We start from the raw sequence: 13,536 nt of genomic DNA on the forward strand, positions 1-13,536 counted from the left end.
AGATATGGGAACAAAATTCCAGCTTAGATATCCATGTAAATGTGTTATCACCAGGGCCCTTTCACGAGGCGGAGGTAAGCCCAACGCAGGTTTACCACTTGCTAAAAGGGAAGTACTGTTCGGCTACCACAGCAGCCCGGTGGTAGTTCCCTCTCCCAGTGAGCGCCATTTCCGGCATGGCAAAAATATTTCAATTTTTGTAGCGCCAGTGTGTACCTGGTGATAATCTGGCAGTGCAGTGAGCTGCCCGGTTACTACTGGGTTAGCACGGGAGCCCTTACTGCCACCTCAATGGGTGGTGCTAAATGCTCCCCCCCACCCAGAAATGGCTGCTTGGCAAGTGCTTCACTTGCTGCACGGCCATTTCTTGAAAAAACCTGCCCTTTACCTGCTGTGGTAAAAGGACTTGGTGAATGCCAGCACCGGCCCCCTTTTGAAGCAGCTTTGTAAAAGGACCTCTTTGTAAACTGCACTTATATATCTTAAGAATCTTCACAATTACAGTATTTTCTAGAAGGGAAAGGAGCAGTTTAACAAGGACTATGGTGGCTTTCAACAGAACAGATAAGATATAATTAGAAGCTACCTCAGGTCTTGTTACTATATTGGTTTGATGTAACTAATTTCTCAGTTATTTGGTAATCTTGTCCAAGGGACATTAAAAATAATTATTTTTTCCCCTTAATTGAAAATATTCTTATTTTCTTATAATTATTGCAATATTCTTTATTTCCTTCAAAGTTTTTCTTTGATATCGAACGTGCTTTAAAATATATAAAAAAATAAAAATAAAAAGACAAGTTGGTACACCTAGTATTTTCAAAGCACTTAGACTTACAAAGTTACGTGGAGGGGCATTTTCGAAAGGGACGTCCAAGTTGCGATTTTTATGTCCTTGCAAAATGGCGAAATCCTGGGGTGGGGAAACCAGTATTTTTGAAACAAGATGGGCGGCCATCTTTCGTTTTGAAAATACCATCAGAGACGTCCAAATCCTTAAATTTGGATGTTCTAGACATGGACGTTTCTGACTTTTGGCGATTTTCGAAACCAAAGACGTCCATGTCAAAAACGTCCTAATGAAAGCCATTTGGGCGTGGAAGGAGCCAGCATTTGTAGTGCACTGGTCCCCCTGACATGCCAGAACACCAACCAGGCACCCTACGGGGCACTGCAGTGGACTTCATAAATTGCTCCCAGGAACATAGCTTCCTTACCTTGTGTGCTAAGCCCCTCCCAAACCCACTACTCACAACTGTACACCACTACCACAGCCCTTACGGGTGAAGGGGGGCACCTATATATGGGTACAGTGGGTTTGTGGTGTGTTTTGGGGCTTGCTGTTCCCTCCATAAATGTAACAGGTAGGGGGGGTATGGGCCTGGGTCCGCCTGTCTGAAGTGAACTGCAGTACCCACTAAAACTGTTCCTGGAACCTGCATGCGCTGTCATGGACCTGAGTATGACATCTGAGGCTGGCACGATATTTTTAAAGCTGTTTTTTGAGGGTAGGAGGGGGTTAGTGACCACTGGGGGAGTAACGGGAAGTCATCCCCGATTCTCTCCGGTGGTCATTTTTGTGCCTTATTCGTAAGAAAAACAGGTCCAGGTGAAATGTCCAAGTGTTTGTCAGGGATGTCCTTGTTTTTTCGATTATGGGTCAAAGATGTCCAAGTGTTAGGCACGCCCAAGTCCCGCCTTTGCTACGCCTCCGACACGCCCCCTTGAACTTTGGACATCCTTGCGACGGACTGTAGTTGGAGACATCCAAAATCGGGTTTCGATTATACTGATTTGGACGTCCCTGGGAGAAGGACATCCATCTTCCGATTTATGTCGAAAGATGGACGTCCTTCTCTTTTGAAAATGAGCCCAATAGTGACCTACAGAACTTTGTAGTCTAAGTGCTTTGAAAATGAGCCCCCTAATCTGCTCAGTTATTACAGTCTTCGTTGTCAAATATATATTCAACAAATATCATAGCTGCTTGCAAATGCTTTTCTTTTATCCAGGACAGAAATATCTGTTTTACTTCTTTCTTTATTATTTAGATTTCGCTCACACCTTTTTCAGTAGTAGCTCAAGGTGAGTTACATTCAGGTACTCTGGATATTTCTCTGTCCCAGGAGGGCTCACTATCTAGGTTTGTACCTGAGGCAATGGAGGGTTAAGTGACTTGCCCAAGATCACAAGGAGCAGCAGTGGGATTTGAACCGGCCACCTCTGGATTCAAGACCGGTGCTCTAACCACTTGGCCAGTCCTCTATCTTTGCATTCCACTCTCTTGAAAATGAGCCTGCAAGATTGCCACATAGTTCTCGTCCAGAACCCCATCTTTCCCGCATTTCCTCTCCACATGCCCTATTTTCATTTCATCTCTGTTCCCTTTCATATCAGTCTTTCTCCTTTCTTGTGCTGTAAATAATATGATAATGCACCGATGTGCTCGGATGACACAGCTGTGGGAAGCCTCTCTCTACAGACTTCCAAGGATGAATATTCAGGTTGACCACCAGTAGGGCTGTGGATGGAGACAAAGGTGACAGCATCAGACGGAACAGCTTTGTCTGCCTCTATTTTCGAGTTTGGCTATGACCCCACGAGTCATTCCTCGACTTAAAATATAGAGTCATCAATGATGAGCTAACATTTGGATAATCAAGTCCTTAATTAAAGGAGGAAGTGGCCAAAATATGGTACTGCTGTAAACAAGTTGTTTAGATGTCACAATGAGATCTGTCACATTTATAGTTTTTTAAATTATAATTATGAATTGATGGGTCATATGGCCTTTGTCTGCTGTCATGTTTCTATGTTTCTAAGGTGTTTTAGTGATGACATCATCCAGTACAGCTTGCGTGGAAAGTACTTACCTTTAAAGAAACAGCTTTGATCAGCTCAGGACTACTGTTGCATAAAGCTCCTGCAAGCACCCCTCCTGCACTGGCAGCTGTTAGTGCAGTATAGCTGGGGTTAGAATATCCCAGTTCATGTAAGTGCATTACACAGGCCTTAAGGTCCTCACACCATTGAGTTATTGTCCAGATGGCCATCTTCATGCCAACTATGGCCCAATTCTCCTCCACCCCTGAAAGTTCAACACAAAGCTACATATTGTCTGAAAAATAATAAGTGACGTACTGCTGATTCTCATAAATCATAACTAAGCTTTAATAATTTACACCACATAAATAATTGAAATGCAGTCCAATATTAAGATTACATGCATGGTGATCTGATATCAGGTATCTAAAATGACAACAGCTCAACATTCTGGACATACATTTCTAACCATATACATTGATGCGCAGTCCTCGGAAACCTTTCACCTGTGGACTTTGCCCTGTTTTTCAAAGAAAGAGGATGTTTATATGTTCACTTTGAAGATTTCAGGAAAAACTACTTATACACATTTATTTCTGAAGGTTAGCTTACCTGACAAAAATATGTACATGCTTTGAAAATTCAGAAGTATAAGCATAAATGCAAAACCTCTGTTCAATGTGGGTAAAGTTACACATTGAGTGGTACTGTGTATGTATACATTTCCCCCACACAAGAAGAACAATTTCCTAGAAATCCACATTTTGCAGATAGAGCACTAATTCACCCATGAAAATATCGTAATTACCCTCCCTATATATAATGTTTTGGCCCTGAGCTCTTAAAGATCTCTTAATTTGCAATCCAGTCATACAAAAAGTTACATTTACCTCTGTTTTACTTGTCTTTTGAGTTGGCAGGTGCACATGAAAGCACTAGCTGATACAGCTGTACTCAGGGTAGCAAGAGCCATTTAGATTATAAGTCCAATGAGATACAAGCACTCTTCAGTGTAAGTGGAGTTTTCCATCTAACAACAAATGATGATGGTACACAAATCTTATTTAATTAATTACTTTCAAAAGGGTTTCAATAGCCACATCTAAAGGGGTCTTTACTAAAGGTTGTCTCCTATTTTGCATCCATGAAAGGAAATGCTCTGTAAACAGCCCAAGTGTTATTGAAACATTTTCAGTATGTGACAGCTGTATCAAACCATTTTTCACAAGGAAACAGGATGCCTCCTGAGGCTTCTGCTATTCTACTGACTGCCTGGTATGAGAATCTCATTGTCCTTGCAACTAGTTGTCTAAACTTTGTAACCCATAAGAAAAGCCATGCTGAGTCAGATCAAGGCCCACTGAGCTCAGTATCCTGTCTCCAACAGTGGCCAGTCTGGGGGAACATGCACCCAGCTGATCCTACATGTTATCCTCTGAAAACATGTCTGCTTGAAAGATACAATGACCATATGTATTTCAAATCCAGGTATCCCCCAGTGCTTCTTCCCTGTCACTGGGCAAGTATTGCAGAATAAAGAAAACAACGTCTTATCAGTTCTGATGCAGTTTAACCCTGATGGAGTACCTACTGTAAGCAGAACGCACTATTGATCACACAAGGGAAAGGGTTCACAACGCCAGGCCACTAACGATACCCAGCCCCTTGGATGCTGACAAATTAACTTTAGTGGACAACACAGGCACAACGTTTAGAAATATACACCCTTTTCGTGAATCTGTGCTGCTATTTTTTATTTATTTATTGCATTTGTATCCCACATTTTCCCACCTATTTGCAGGCTCAATGGGGCTTACAAAGACCTGTTATGGCATTGCCATACCAGGAGGCAGATACAATTGGTGTAACAACAAGACCCTAAAAAGCAGCGAGCTGAGCCAAGTGATAGAAAGGTGAATCAGGATAGGGTGAGGTGACGAAGTGTTATGATGAGTTATGGATTCTGGTTGTAGGCCTTGTTGAAGAGATAAGTTTTCAGTGATTTACGAAAGCTAGTTATTTCGTTGATCTCTTTCAAATCCTTTGGAAGTGCATTCCATAGTTGCGTGCTCATGTAGGAGAAGCTGGTTGCATGTGTTAGTTTGTATTTGAATCCTTGCAGTTAGGGAAGTGTAGATTAAGGAATTTGCGGGCTAATCTTTTGCTTCCTTACTCCTGGCGACTTGCGGTGGTAAAGGTGCTTTTGAATCTGGGAAGAGACCTCATGAATTGTGGGTCATACAGGCCTATCTCGCTCCTTGATACTGACCAAGATTTTTATAAACATTTTGACTAGACTACTCCAGAGGGTCCTCCCCTGGCTATTAATGAGGATCAAGCTGGTTTATTCATAGGCGGAAGACATTTGATAATCTTCGCCGCTTACTTCATGTACGCCAACAGGCTCAAGCGGACTGGAGGTCAATGATACTCCCGTTGATTGATGCTGAAAAAGCCTTTGACGGAGTGCTGTGGCCTTTCATGCTTGCGGTGCTAGACAAAATAAGTATCACCAGCAACTACTTAACATGGCTACAGCTGCTATATGCGCATCCCATGGTGAGCCTCCACATTAATTAATTAATTTATTAGGATTTATATACTAAATCTTTTGAGCTTTATTGTGGCACTCTCCAGGGAAGTGCGGTCTCTCCACTTCTTTCTGCCATATATAGAGCCATTAGCTCAAAAAGTGCAAACTGACTGTGCCATTAGGGGCCTCTCCACTGGGCCTTCAAAGCATTGTTTTTGTTACATTTGTACCCCACGCTTTCCCACTCATGGCAGGCTCAATGCGGCTTACATATAAAGGTACTTATTTGTACCTGGGGAAATGGGGGTTAAGTGACTTCTCCAGAGTCCAAGGAGCTAGCTGCCTGTGCCTGAAGTGGGAATCGAACTCAGTTCCTCAGGACCAGAGTCCACCACCCTAACCACTAGGCCACTCCTAGAATTGTAGGGGGGGGGGGGCAGCTTGACTGTTTTGCTGAAACTGGAGTCAGTTTATACTAGAGTTAGATTTTGCTGTAAAGGACAATCTATTGTGCTTAGCTAAAAGAAGCTGTAACTTGTAACATGGCAGCCATTAACTTTGCTTTTTCTGTGAAATACATTTTCTCTCCGTCTGTGCCTTTTCTGAAATGTAAGGCTTGCAAGCTGACAGTAGCTCAGAGGAAGCAGCTGTAACCAGATAGCAGAAACCAGCTGGAACTTGTGCTGCTTATCAGTATATTGCCTTATATGGTATATGCAATGCCAAATAACTGTGAATAGACTAGAGACCAGTGTTGGAAATAGAGGGTTGTGTGCAAAGCCAAAGATAAGTTTTGTTTCCTGGTTTTTGTGTAAGATCCTCTGTCTGTAACTGCGCTTGACTACTGATAAGAGTGTATAAGAACGAGTGTCATGTGACGCTCGGGGCACAGTATCCTGAGTCTGAACTTAGTACTGTGTCAGCTAGCTAATAAAAGCTGTCTTGCCTCTGGAACCATTTGCCTCTTGTCTCCTGATTTTACAAGCTGTGAATCCTGTTACAGAATATTGCTGACAATATTCTTTTTACTCTGACTGACCCTGAGGGATCTCTTGCTCAACTCTCGGAAGCCTTGATAATATGTGGTAATTTCTGGGTTTAAAGTGAATATGAACAAATCTGAAATACTCAATGTTAATTTGCCAGCAGCCGAGATGCAGAATTTACAACTTTTCCCTTCTGCATGGGTATAAAAATTCATTAAATATTTGGGAGTGAACATTACTGCCACTTTAGATGGTCTTTACCAGACCAATTTTCCCTCTAAACTGTGGGAGCTACTTGAGGAGCTAGATCGCTGGGAGGGCCATACTATTTCATGGCTTGGCCATATTTAGGTGATTAAAATGAGGTTGCTACCAAAGTTTCATTATTGTTTCTGGCCCTACTCCTGCTGATTCCCCAGCAGTTTTTTCATTAACTTCATAGAAAAGTATTTGCTTACTTTTGGCGTAAATGGCCCCCGAGGGTGGGAAGGGGCATTTTGTACCAACCATAGTTTAAAGGGGGGCATGGCTGTCCCAAATGTTTTTCTACATTATCAGGCAGCCCAATTGCGTGATTTGGCTGATTGGATGCTGGGTATTTTGAAAATATGGCTCGTTGGGAACAGGCATGGGTGGGTGTTATTCTGCTGTGGGTAGTCCCCTGGTTGCCATGGAAAGATCTTCTCTCTTTAATTAAGCAGGTATGGCAGGAGGCTAAGCCGGAATAAGTGCTGAACGGAGAAGGGCATTTTTAGTTTTAGTCTGCCAGGCAGAAGTCAAAGAGTGAAGGAGGAGAACAGAAGGATCATAGTTTGGAGAAACAGTGGAAGAAGGAGAAATGGAGTCAAGAATACGGAAAAGAGTCTGGGGACGATTAAGCGAGTGAGAGATTATGTTGGCAAAGTGTGAGGGGGTTTATACAACACTGCACCTCACCCTTAAGAATAGTCCCCCAGGTAGTCTGAGCCACCCTAAAACCACTAGTTCCGCCCAGGGAGGAAGTGAGAATAGAAGGGTGATGCCGAAAAGACAGGAACCAGGAAGTATAAAAGGCAGGGCCAGAGTGGAATAAGTAGGCCCAAGGAAGGAAGAACTGAAGCCCTAGCATATGCCTTTACAACATACATTTAGCTACTGTGACCTGTCTCAGGTAAGCCAACCTTTTGATTTGAAGACTTGGAAGCTTTGTTTGCCTTGTTCTGAGGTCTGACTGGCTCCAGACCTGGAAATCTAGAGAGAGAAGCTTACAGACTGTGTTTGGGGCATGGCAGTCACAAACTATACCATGGGTTTTAGGCCCTGTCAACCACAGGCTCATATTGAGACTTTTGATAGAATTAAAGACTTTAACTGACCCTGTGTGAAGTAACAAGCTTCAGGACAAAGTAATAAAGCGCTTGCCTTATTTTACAACCTTTTCCACCCTCAACCCTTGCTCACAGTATCACACAAAGAAATTAGCTGATCTACACAAGTACTTCCACAAACCAGGCATGGACATTTACACTTGAACTTATGTTCACTTTGTAGCAAAACAGATTCACATATGAGGAAAGGCTGAAGAGGTTAGGAATCTTCAGCTTGGAAAAGAGACAGCTGAGGAGAGATATGACTGAGGTCTACAAAACTGATTTTTCACTTTGAAAAATACAAAGTCCAAGGGACATGCAATGAAATTGCATGGAAATACTTTAAAAATAAACAGGGGAAATATTTTTTCACTCAAAGAACAGTTAAGCTCTGGAACTCACTGCTGGAGGATGTGGTAACAGTGGTTAGCGTATCTGGGTTTTAAAAAAGATTTGGACAAATTCCTGGAGGAAAGGTCCATAGTCTATTATTGAGATAGACATAACATAGTAGATGACGGCAGAAAAAGACCTGCACGGTCCATCCAGTCTGCCCACAAGATAACTCATATTTGCTGCTTTTTGTGTATACCCTACTTTGATTTGTACCTGTGCTCTTCAGGGCACAGACCGTATAAGTCTGCCCAGCACTATCCCAGCCTCCCAACCACCAGCCGCCTCCCAGCCACCGGCTCTGGCACAGACCGTATAGACATGGGGGAAGCCACTGCTTGCCCTGGGATTGGTAGCATGGAGTATTGCTATTATTTGTGTTTCTGCCAGGTACTTGTGATCTGGATTGGCCACTGTAGGAAGCAGGATACTGGGCTGGATGGACTATTGGTCTGACCCAGAATGGCTATTCTTATAGTTCATGCCTATAAAGTACACGCAATTTCTGCCACTTATGACAGTATTTCAGAAAGAAAGCTAGGTGCTAATGAGTCTTTATAATAACAGTGCCTATGTAGGCACTGACTTACCCTCTTAAACTAGGCGCCCCTTTATAAAATTACTAAGTGTTTTACTTTAACTGAAGTGAGAAGCCACATTCATTGTTTATATTTGTTAATATTTGATATACCGCTCCATCTGGCGCACAGGTCGGAGCGGTGTACAATCCATAAAACAAGACTGAAAACCTGAAAAAGTAGTCAGTCACTGCTTAATAAAATCTATTTCTTTGGGCAAACCTCCTTATCTGCTTTCTTTGAACACTACTATTGCTGTTCCAACAACAATAAAGACACATTATTTACCTGACGTGGCAGTGCCAGTATCCATCCATCTTCAATTAACATGAGATTTTCTGCTTTAAAGCTCATGTTCAAATCTATTCCATATGCACCATATACATGGACTAAAAGAGGTTTTCTATGCAGAGCCTTGCAGTGTGCTTTATGAAACACAGTAACAGGCACAAAAGTGTCACCCTGCAAATGAAAGACAACACTGATTTAAGAAAAGAAATGAAACAACATAATTAAACTTAATTAAAATTATCTAAAATGAGAATACAACTCCTGAAATATAGAACTTCAGAGGATGGCTTGCCGTTGCTATTATTTAATTGGCCAGTCAGGGAGAGAGAGATTGCCAAATTCCCAGGTCTTCACAGAAGGAAATTCTAAAAGGGGATAACTACTGTTAGGAGTCAGGTTGGAGTTTATCTCAGCTGATATTCTTATCAAAATCAATTAGGAGACCCACAGTACTCTGTGCTTGGCCCTTTATCTTGTTCCCCTTTCTCTCATTATTCAATCCTTAGGTTTTACTGTTTTTATATCATTCCTACGGATTGAAATTCCATGTGTAAAGGCGAAAAGGACAGTGATAGGAGTGTACTACAGTCTGCCTGGCCAGGATGAACAGACGGATGTAGAAATGTTAAAGAAAATTAGGGAAGCAAACAAACTGGGCAACAAAATAATAATGGGTGATTTCAATTACCCCGATATTGACTGGGTAAATATAACATTGGGGCAAGCTAGGGAGGTAAAATTCCTTGACGAAATCAAGGACTGCTTTATGGAGCAGCTGGTACAGGAGCCAATGAAAGCAGGAAAAATTCTAGACCTAGTCCTTAGTGGAGTGCATGATCTGGTGCGGGAGGTAATGGTGATGGGGCCGCTTGATAACAGTGATCACAATATGATCAAATATGATGATATTAGCTTTGAATTAAGTATACACAGGAAATCCAATACGTTAGCGTTTAACTTTAAAAAAGCATTTAGCAAACAGGCATGTGAAATACTCAGAAATGTTCACATTTATCCTTTCTGCAGTCACCAACAACTGGAACTGGGCATCAAAGAAACCAAGGAATTTTGTTGCTTTTAGTTGGAAAGGGTAGGATAGTTTGACAGTATTCATCTTCTTGATCTCATCTTCATAGGAGGTAGTTTGCTCCCATGACCACTCTTACCATATATATTACAGACAGTTAACGTATCAAGGGTAAAACAGAAACTTACCCATGGATTTAATCAAAACTTTGTCTTCATTCTGTGGATAATTATCTATAAGACTTTTTTTATGTAACCACGGTTTGATGCGCATCAGGTGCAGGCATGTTTGGGGGCCAAGTCACAATTTACACATTGCTTATAAAATGTGTATATACATTTACACATGCTTTTAAGTAAGTGTAAGTCAGTGGCTTCTTATGATTTCTGCAGATTTGGTGGGGTAATTTTGTAAAGACATACAGAACTCCATTCACTGGGTAAATCTCTCTTATCTGCACCCTTCTCCTCCACCTCTAACTCCAGACTCCATTACCTTTATCTTGCTGCACCATATGCCTGGAATAGACTTCCTGAGCCGGTACGTCAAGCTCCATCTCTGGCCGTCTTCAAATCTAAGCTAAAAGCCCACCTTTTTGATGCTGCTTTTAACTCCTAACCCTTATTCACTTGTTCAGAACCCTTATTTTATCATCCTCACCTTAATATTCCCTTATCTCTTGTTTGTCCTGTTTGTCTGTCCTAATTAGATTGTAAGCTCTGTCAAGCAGGGACTGTCTCTTCATGTTAAAGTGTACTGCGCTGCGTACGTCTAGTAGCCCTATAGAAATGATAAGTAGTAGTAGTAGTAGACTTGAAATAGTGACCTATTTGACCTACACAAATTGGCGACCTGCTACAAAATGACCCTCTATATATCCATAGGGAAAAAAGTTTAGTAAAATGAAACTCCCCAAAGAGAAGTAACTTAGTACTAAAGTGACCCACACTGTTAAAAGTGCATTACTACTTAAGTCCCACTACATAAAATGAGACCTGCAGTAAATAATATGTGTCAAAGCAGTAATGTCTTTTAGTAAATCTAGCTCTTACTCTGAATAAGGACAACACATCCTGAAGATGGTGGCTTATTCATACTTGTTAATTTTCTTTGAGTCCTGCAGGACCAGTCCTGGTCAAGCAGGATGACAAGAAAATTAAGGTTTAGATGTTCTGTGATAAAAGGAAAAGGAAAGGGTATGGGACTTGATATACCACCTTTCTGTGGTTTTTGAACTACATTCAAAGCGGTTTACATAGTATATACAGGTACTTATTTGTACCTGGGGCAATTGGAGGGTTAAGTCACAAGGAGCTGCAGTTGGAATCGAATCCAGTTCCCCCAGATCAAAGTCCGCTGCACTAACCACCAGGCTACTCCTCCATGCTAAATGTGGGCACATTTTCTGAATTCTACAGGGCTTAAGATGATGTGTGGGTCTTTACAATTTCAAAAAATATGTGAATTTTTCAGTTGGACTGTAAAGTAAGCATTAAAAACCCATCTGATTTTATTTAAAAAAAATATACAGACATACCTTGCTCCTAGCTTGTAAACGTATAGTAACACACTTCAATGTGTTTGGTACATGCTGTTTCGTATGCATACAGAGACTACTATCTGCCAATGAATATACACATTCCACAGGAGGCTGAACTGGAGAGGTGACCTGAAAGTGCCAGGTGCTGGAACTGTCCTCAGGCTGGGATTCCAGTTCAAATGCAGAGGCCCAGAAAGGAAGCTGACAAAACCAAATATATAAGCTACAGAATTAGAATTCTTTTTATATCCACTTTCCTCTATTCCAAAGTCAATTAATAGTCTAGCCTAATGTGTAGATACAGCTTTACTTCTAACCATGTTACAATAATAATGCTTTCACACCTTAATATCCATTACTGTAGACTATGCCTATTTTCCCTCCCTACTCTGCTGCATTTGGCTTGGAATATGTCTAGATGAATGCCAGCTATGACACAGCACCATGTTCTGGCTCTGTAGTGGTCACTTGAGATCCTTTCATCCAGCGTCATCCTTACAGCCAACTACAGTACTGCTCAAAAAATGTGAACATCACTTTTCTTACCAAAAAGTTCAAAGTTAACTTTAGATTAGGAGTAAAACATTCTAGATTCTATTACAAATTTTGCAGAAAACCAACAATTAAAAAAACCCCCAGGTTTTATTATTCGTTTAGTCCTTGGCGCATCTATAGTTCTTGGTTGGGACTCCTTGAGCTTTGATGCTAAGCAAAAATAGTCTGGGATTGACAAGGCCAGTCTCACTAACAGTTCATGTCAAAGTTATGGTGCCAGATTGATATTATTTTGGCTTTCAGATCAACTGAATTAGTGAATGTCTATTCAAAAACCTTTCTATTTAGCAAAAACCACAAATTTTCAATGGGGTTGAGGTCATGATCGGGCTACTTGAGTGTCTTTCAACCATGTTGTCTGATGAAGTCTTTTACCATTTTTCACCTGTGGCAGGGGCATACCAGAGACACCTCTACAGCAACGTCATCCTGCAGGCAAAATTCTGCATGAGAGACATTGGCAGATCAGTTCACTTGTTGATTCAGGACTTTCAAATATTATACACTATTGCACATTTCGTACTTTTCCAGGAAGTAAATTCAATCAACTCCAGAAGCCACATTATTGGAGAGGCCCATAACACTACCAAGGTAGGGTGTGTGGATCTGGAAAATGTACGGTTAACATTTCTAGTCTGAAATAATGTTAGAAAAATTGCCTTTAGGTTAAATGAGACAAACTTGCAGCTCTCAACTTTTTCATTGACCTCAGGAGGCCAGATCGATGTGAACTGAACTATTTATTTGTAGTTGAGGGGCCCTATGAAGACAAGTAAACTTCTCAAGGCAAGGTGCTAGTGACAATTGTTTTCTTTTCCAGTCTACATGCTGCATAAAAAATGACTTAGTTAGATAAGACGATATCAGTAATTGTTCTCTTTCTCTTATAAATGGTTGAGAAAACATTAGCTAATAATGCATGTTTTCCTGAAACCCATCTGTTTTTGGCTAATGGTCTAAGTCTCTTTTTCTTTCATAATTTTGCTGAGCTATTGAACTGAATGTTAGCTGACCCTCTGACGTAAGCTATTTTAAAAAAATGTATATAAACCTTGTATGCTCTTTTAGACAGACAAGAAATTCATGAGAGGCAAACTGGCTTGAGCGGACAGATCTGAAGCTTTTGTTTACACTTTAAAACAACAACAAAACCAGGGGACACAAGATGAAGCTAGAATATGGTAGATTTAAAACAAATACGAGAAAGTTTTTCTTTACTCAGCGTGTAGTTAGACTCGAACTCGTTGCCGGAGAATGTAGTGACAGCAGCTAGCCTTACGGAATTTAAAGGGGGTTTGGACAGATTCCTGAGGGAAAAGTCCCTTGAACATTATTAATTTTTTTTTTTTTTTTTTGGGGGGGGGGGGGGGGGTTGCCAGGTTCTTGAAGCCTGGATTGGCTGCTGTTGGAGACAGGATGCTGGGCTTGATAGACCCTTGGTCTTTTCACAGTATGGCGGTG

The 13,536-nt window shown here is 41.3% G+C and overlaps 1 protein-coding gene across 1 annotated transcript in view; it reads right to left on the reverse strand.

Moving 5' to 3' along the window:
* Positions 1-2,873: 2,873 nt before the first annotated feature.
* The window catches only part of LOC115459071 (prolyl endopeptidase-like), a gene marked incomplete at its 3' end in the record, with an annotated part of 63,087 nt that continues 52,424 nt past the window's right edge, over positions 2,874-13,536 (reverse strand). Inside the window, 5 exon segments of the mRNA XM_030188936.1 lie at positions 2,874-3,033; positions 3,035-3,088; positions 8,951-8,962; positions 8,964-9,124; positions 11,518-11,721. Coding sequence (XP_030044796.1) covers positions 2,874-3,033; positions 3,035-3,088; positions 8,951-8,962; positions 8,964-9,124; positions 11,518-11,721 — 591 coding nt within the window.

This window comes from Microcaecilia unicolor, unplaced genomic scaffold (assembly GCF_901765095.1).
Source record: "Microcaecilia unicolor unplaced genomic scaffold, aMicUni1.1, whole genome shotgun sequence".
Classification (NCBI taxonomy): Eukaryota; Metazoa; Chordata; class Amphibia; order Gymnophiona; family Siphonopidae; genus Microcaecilia; species Microcaecilia unicolor.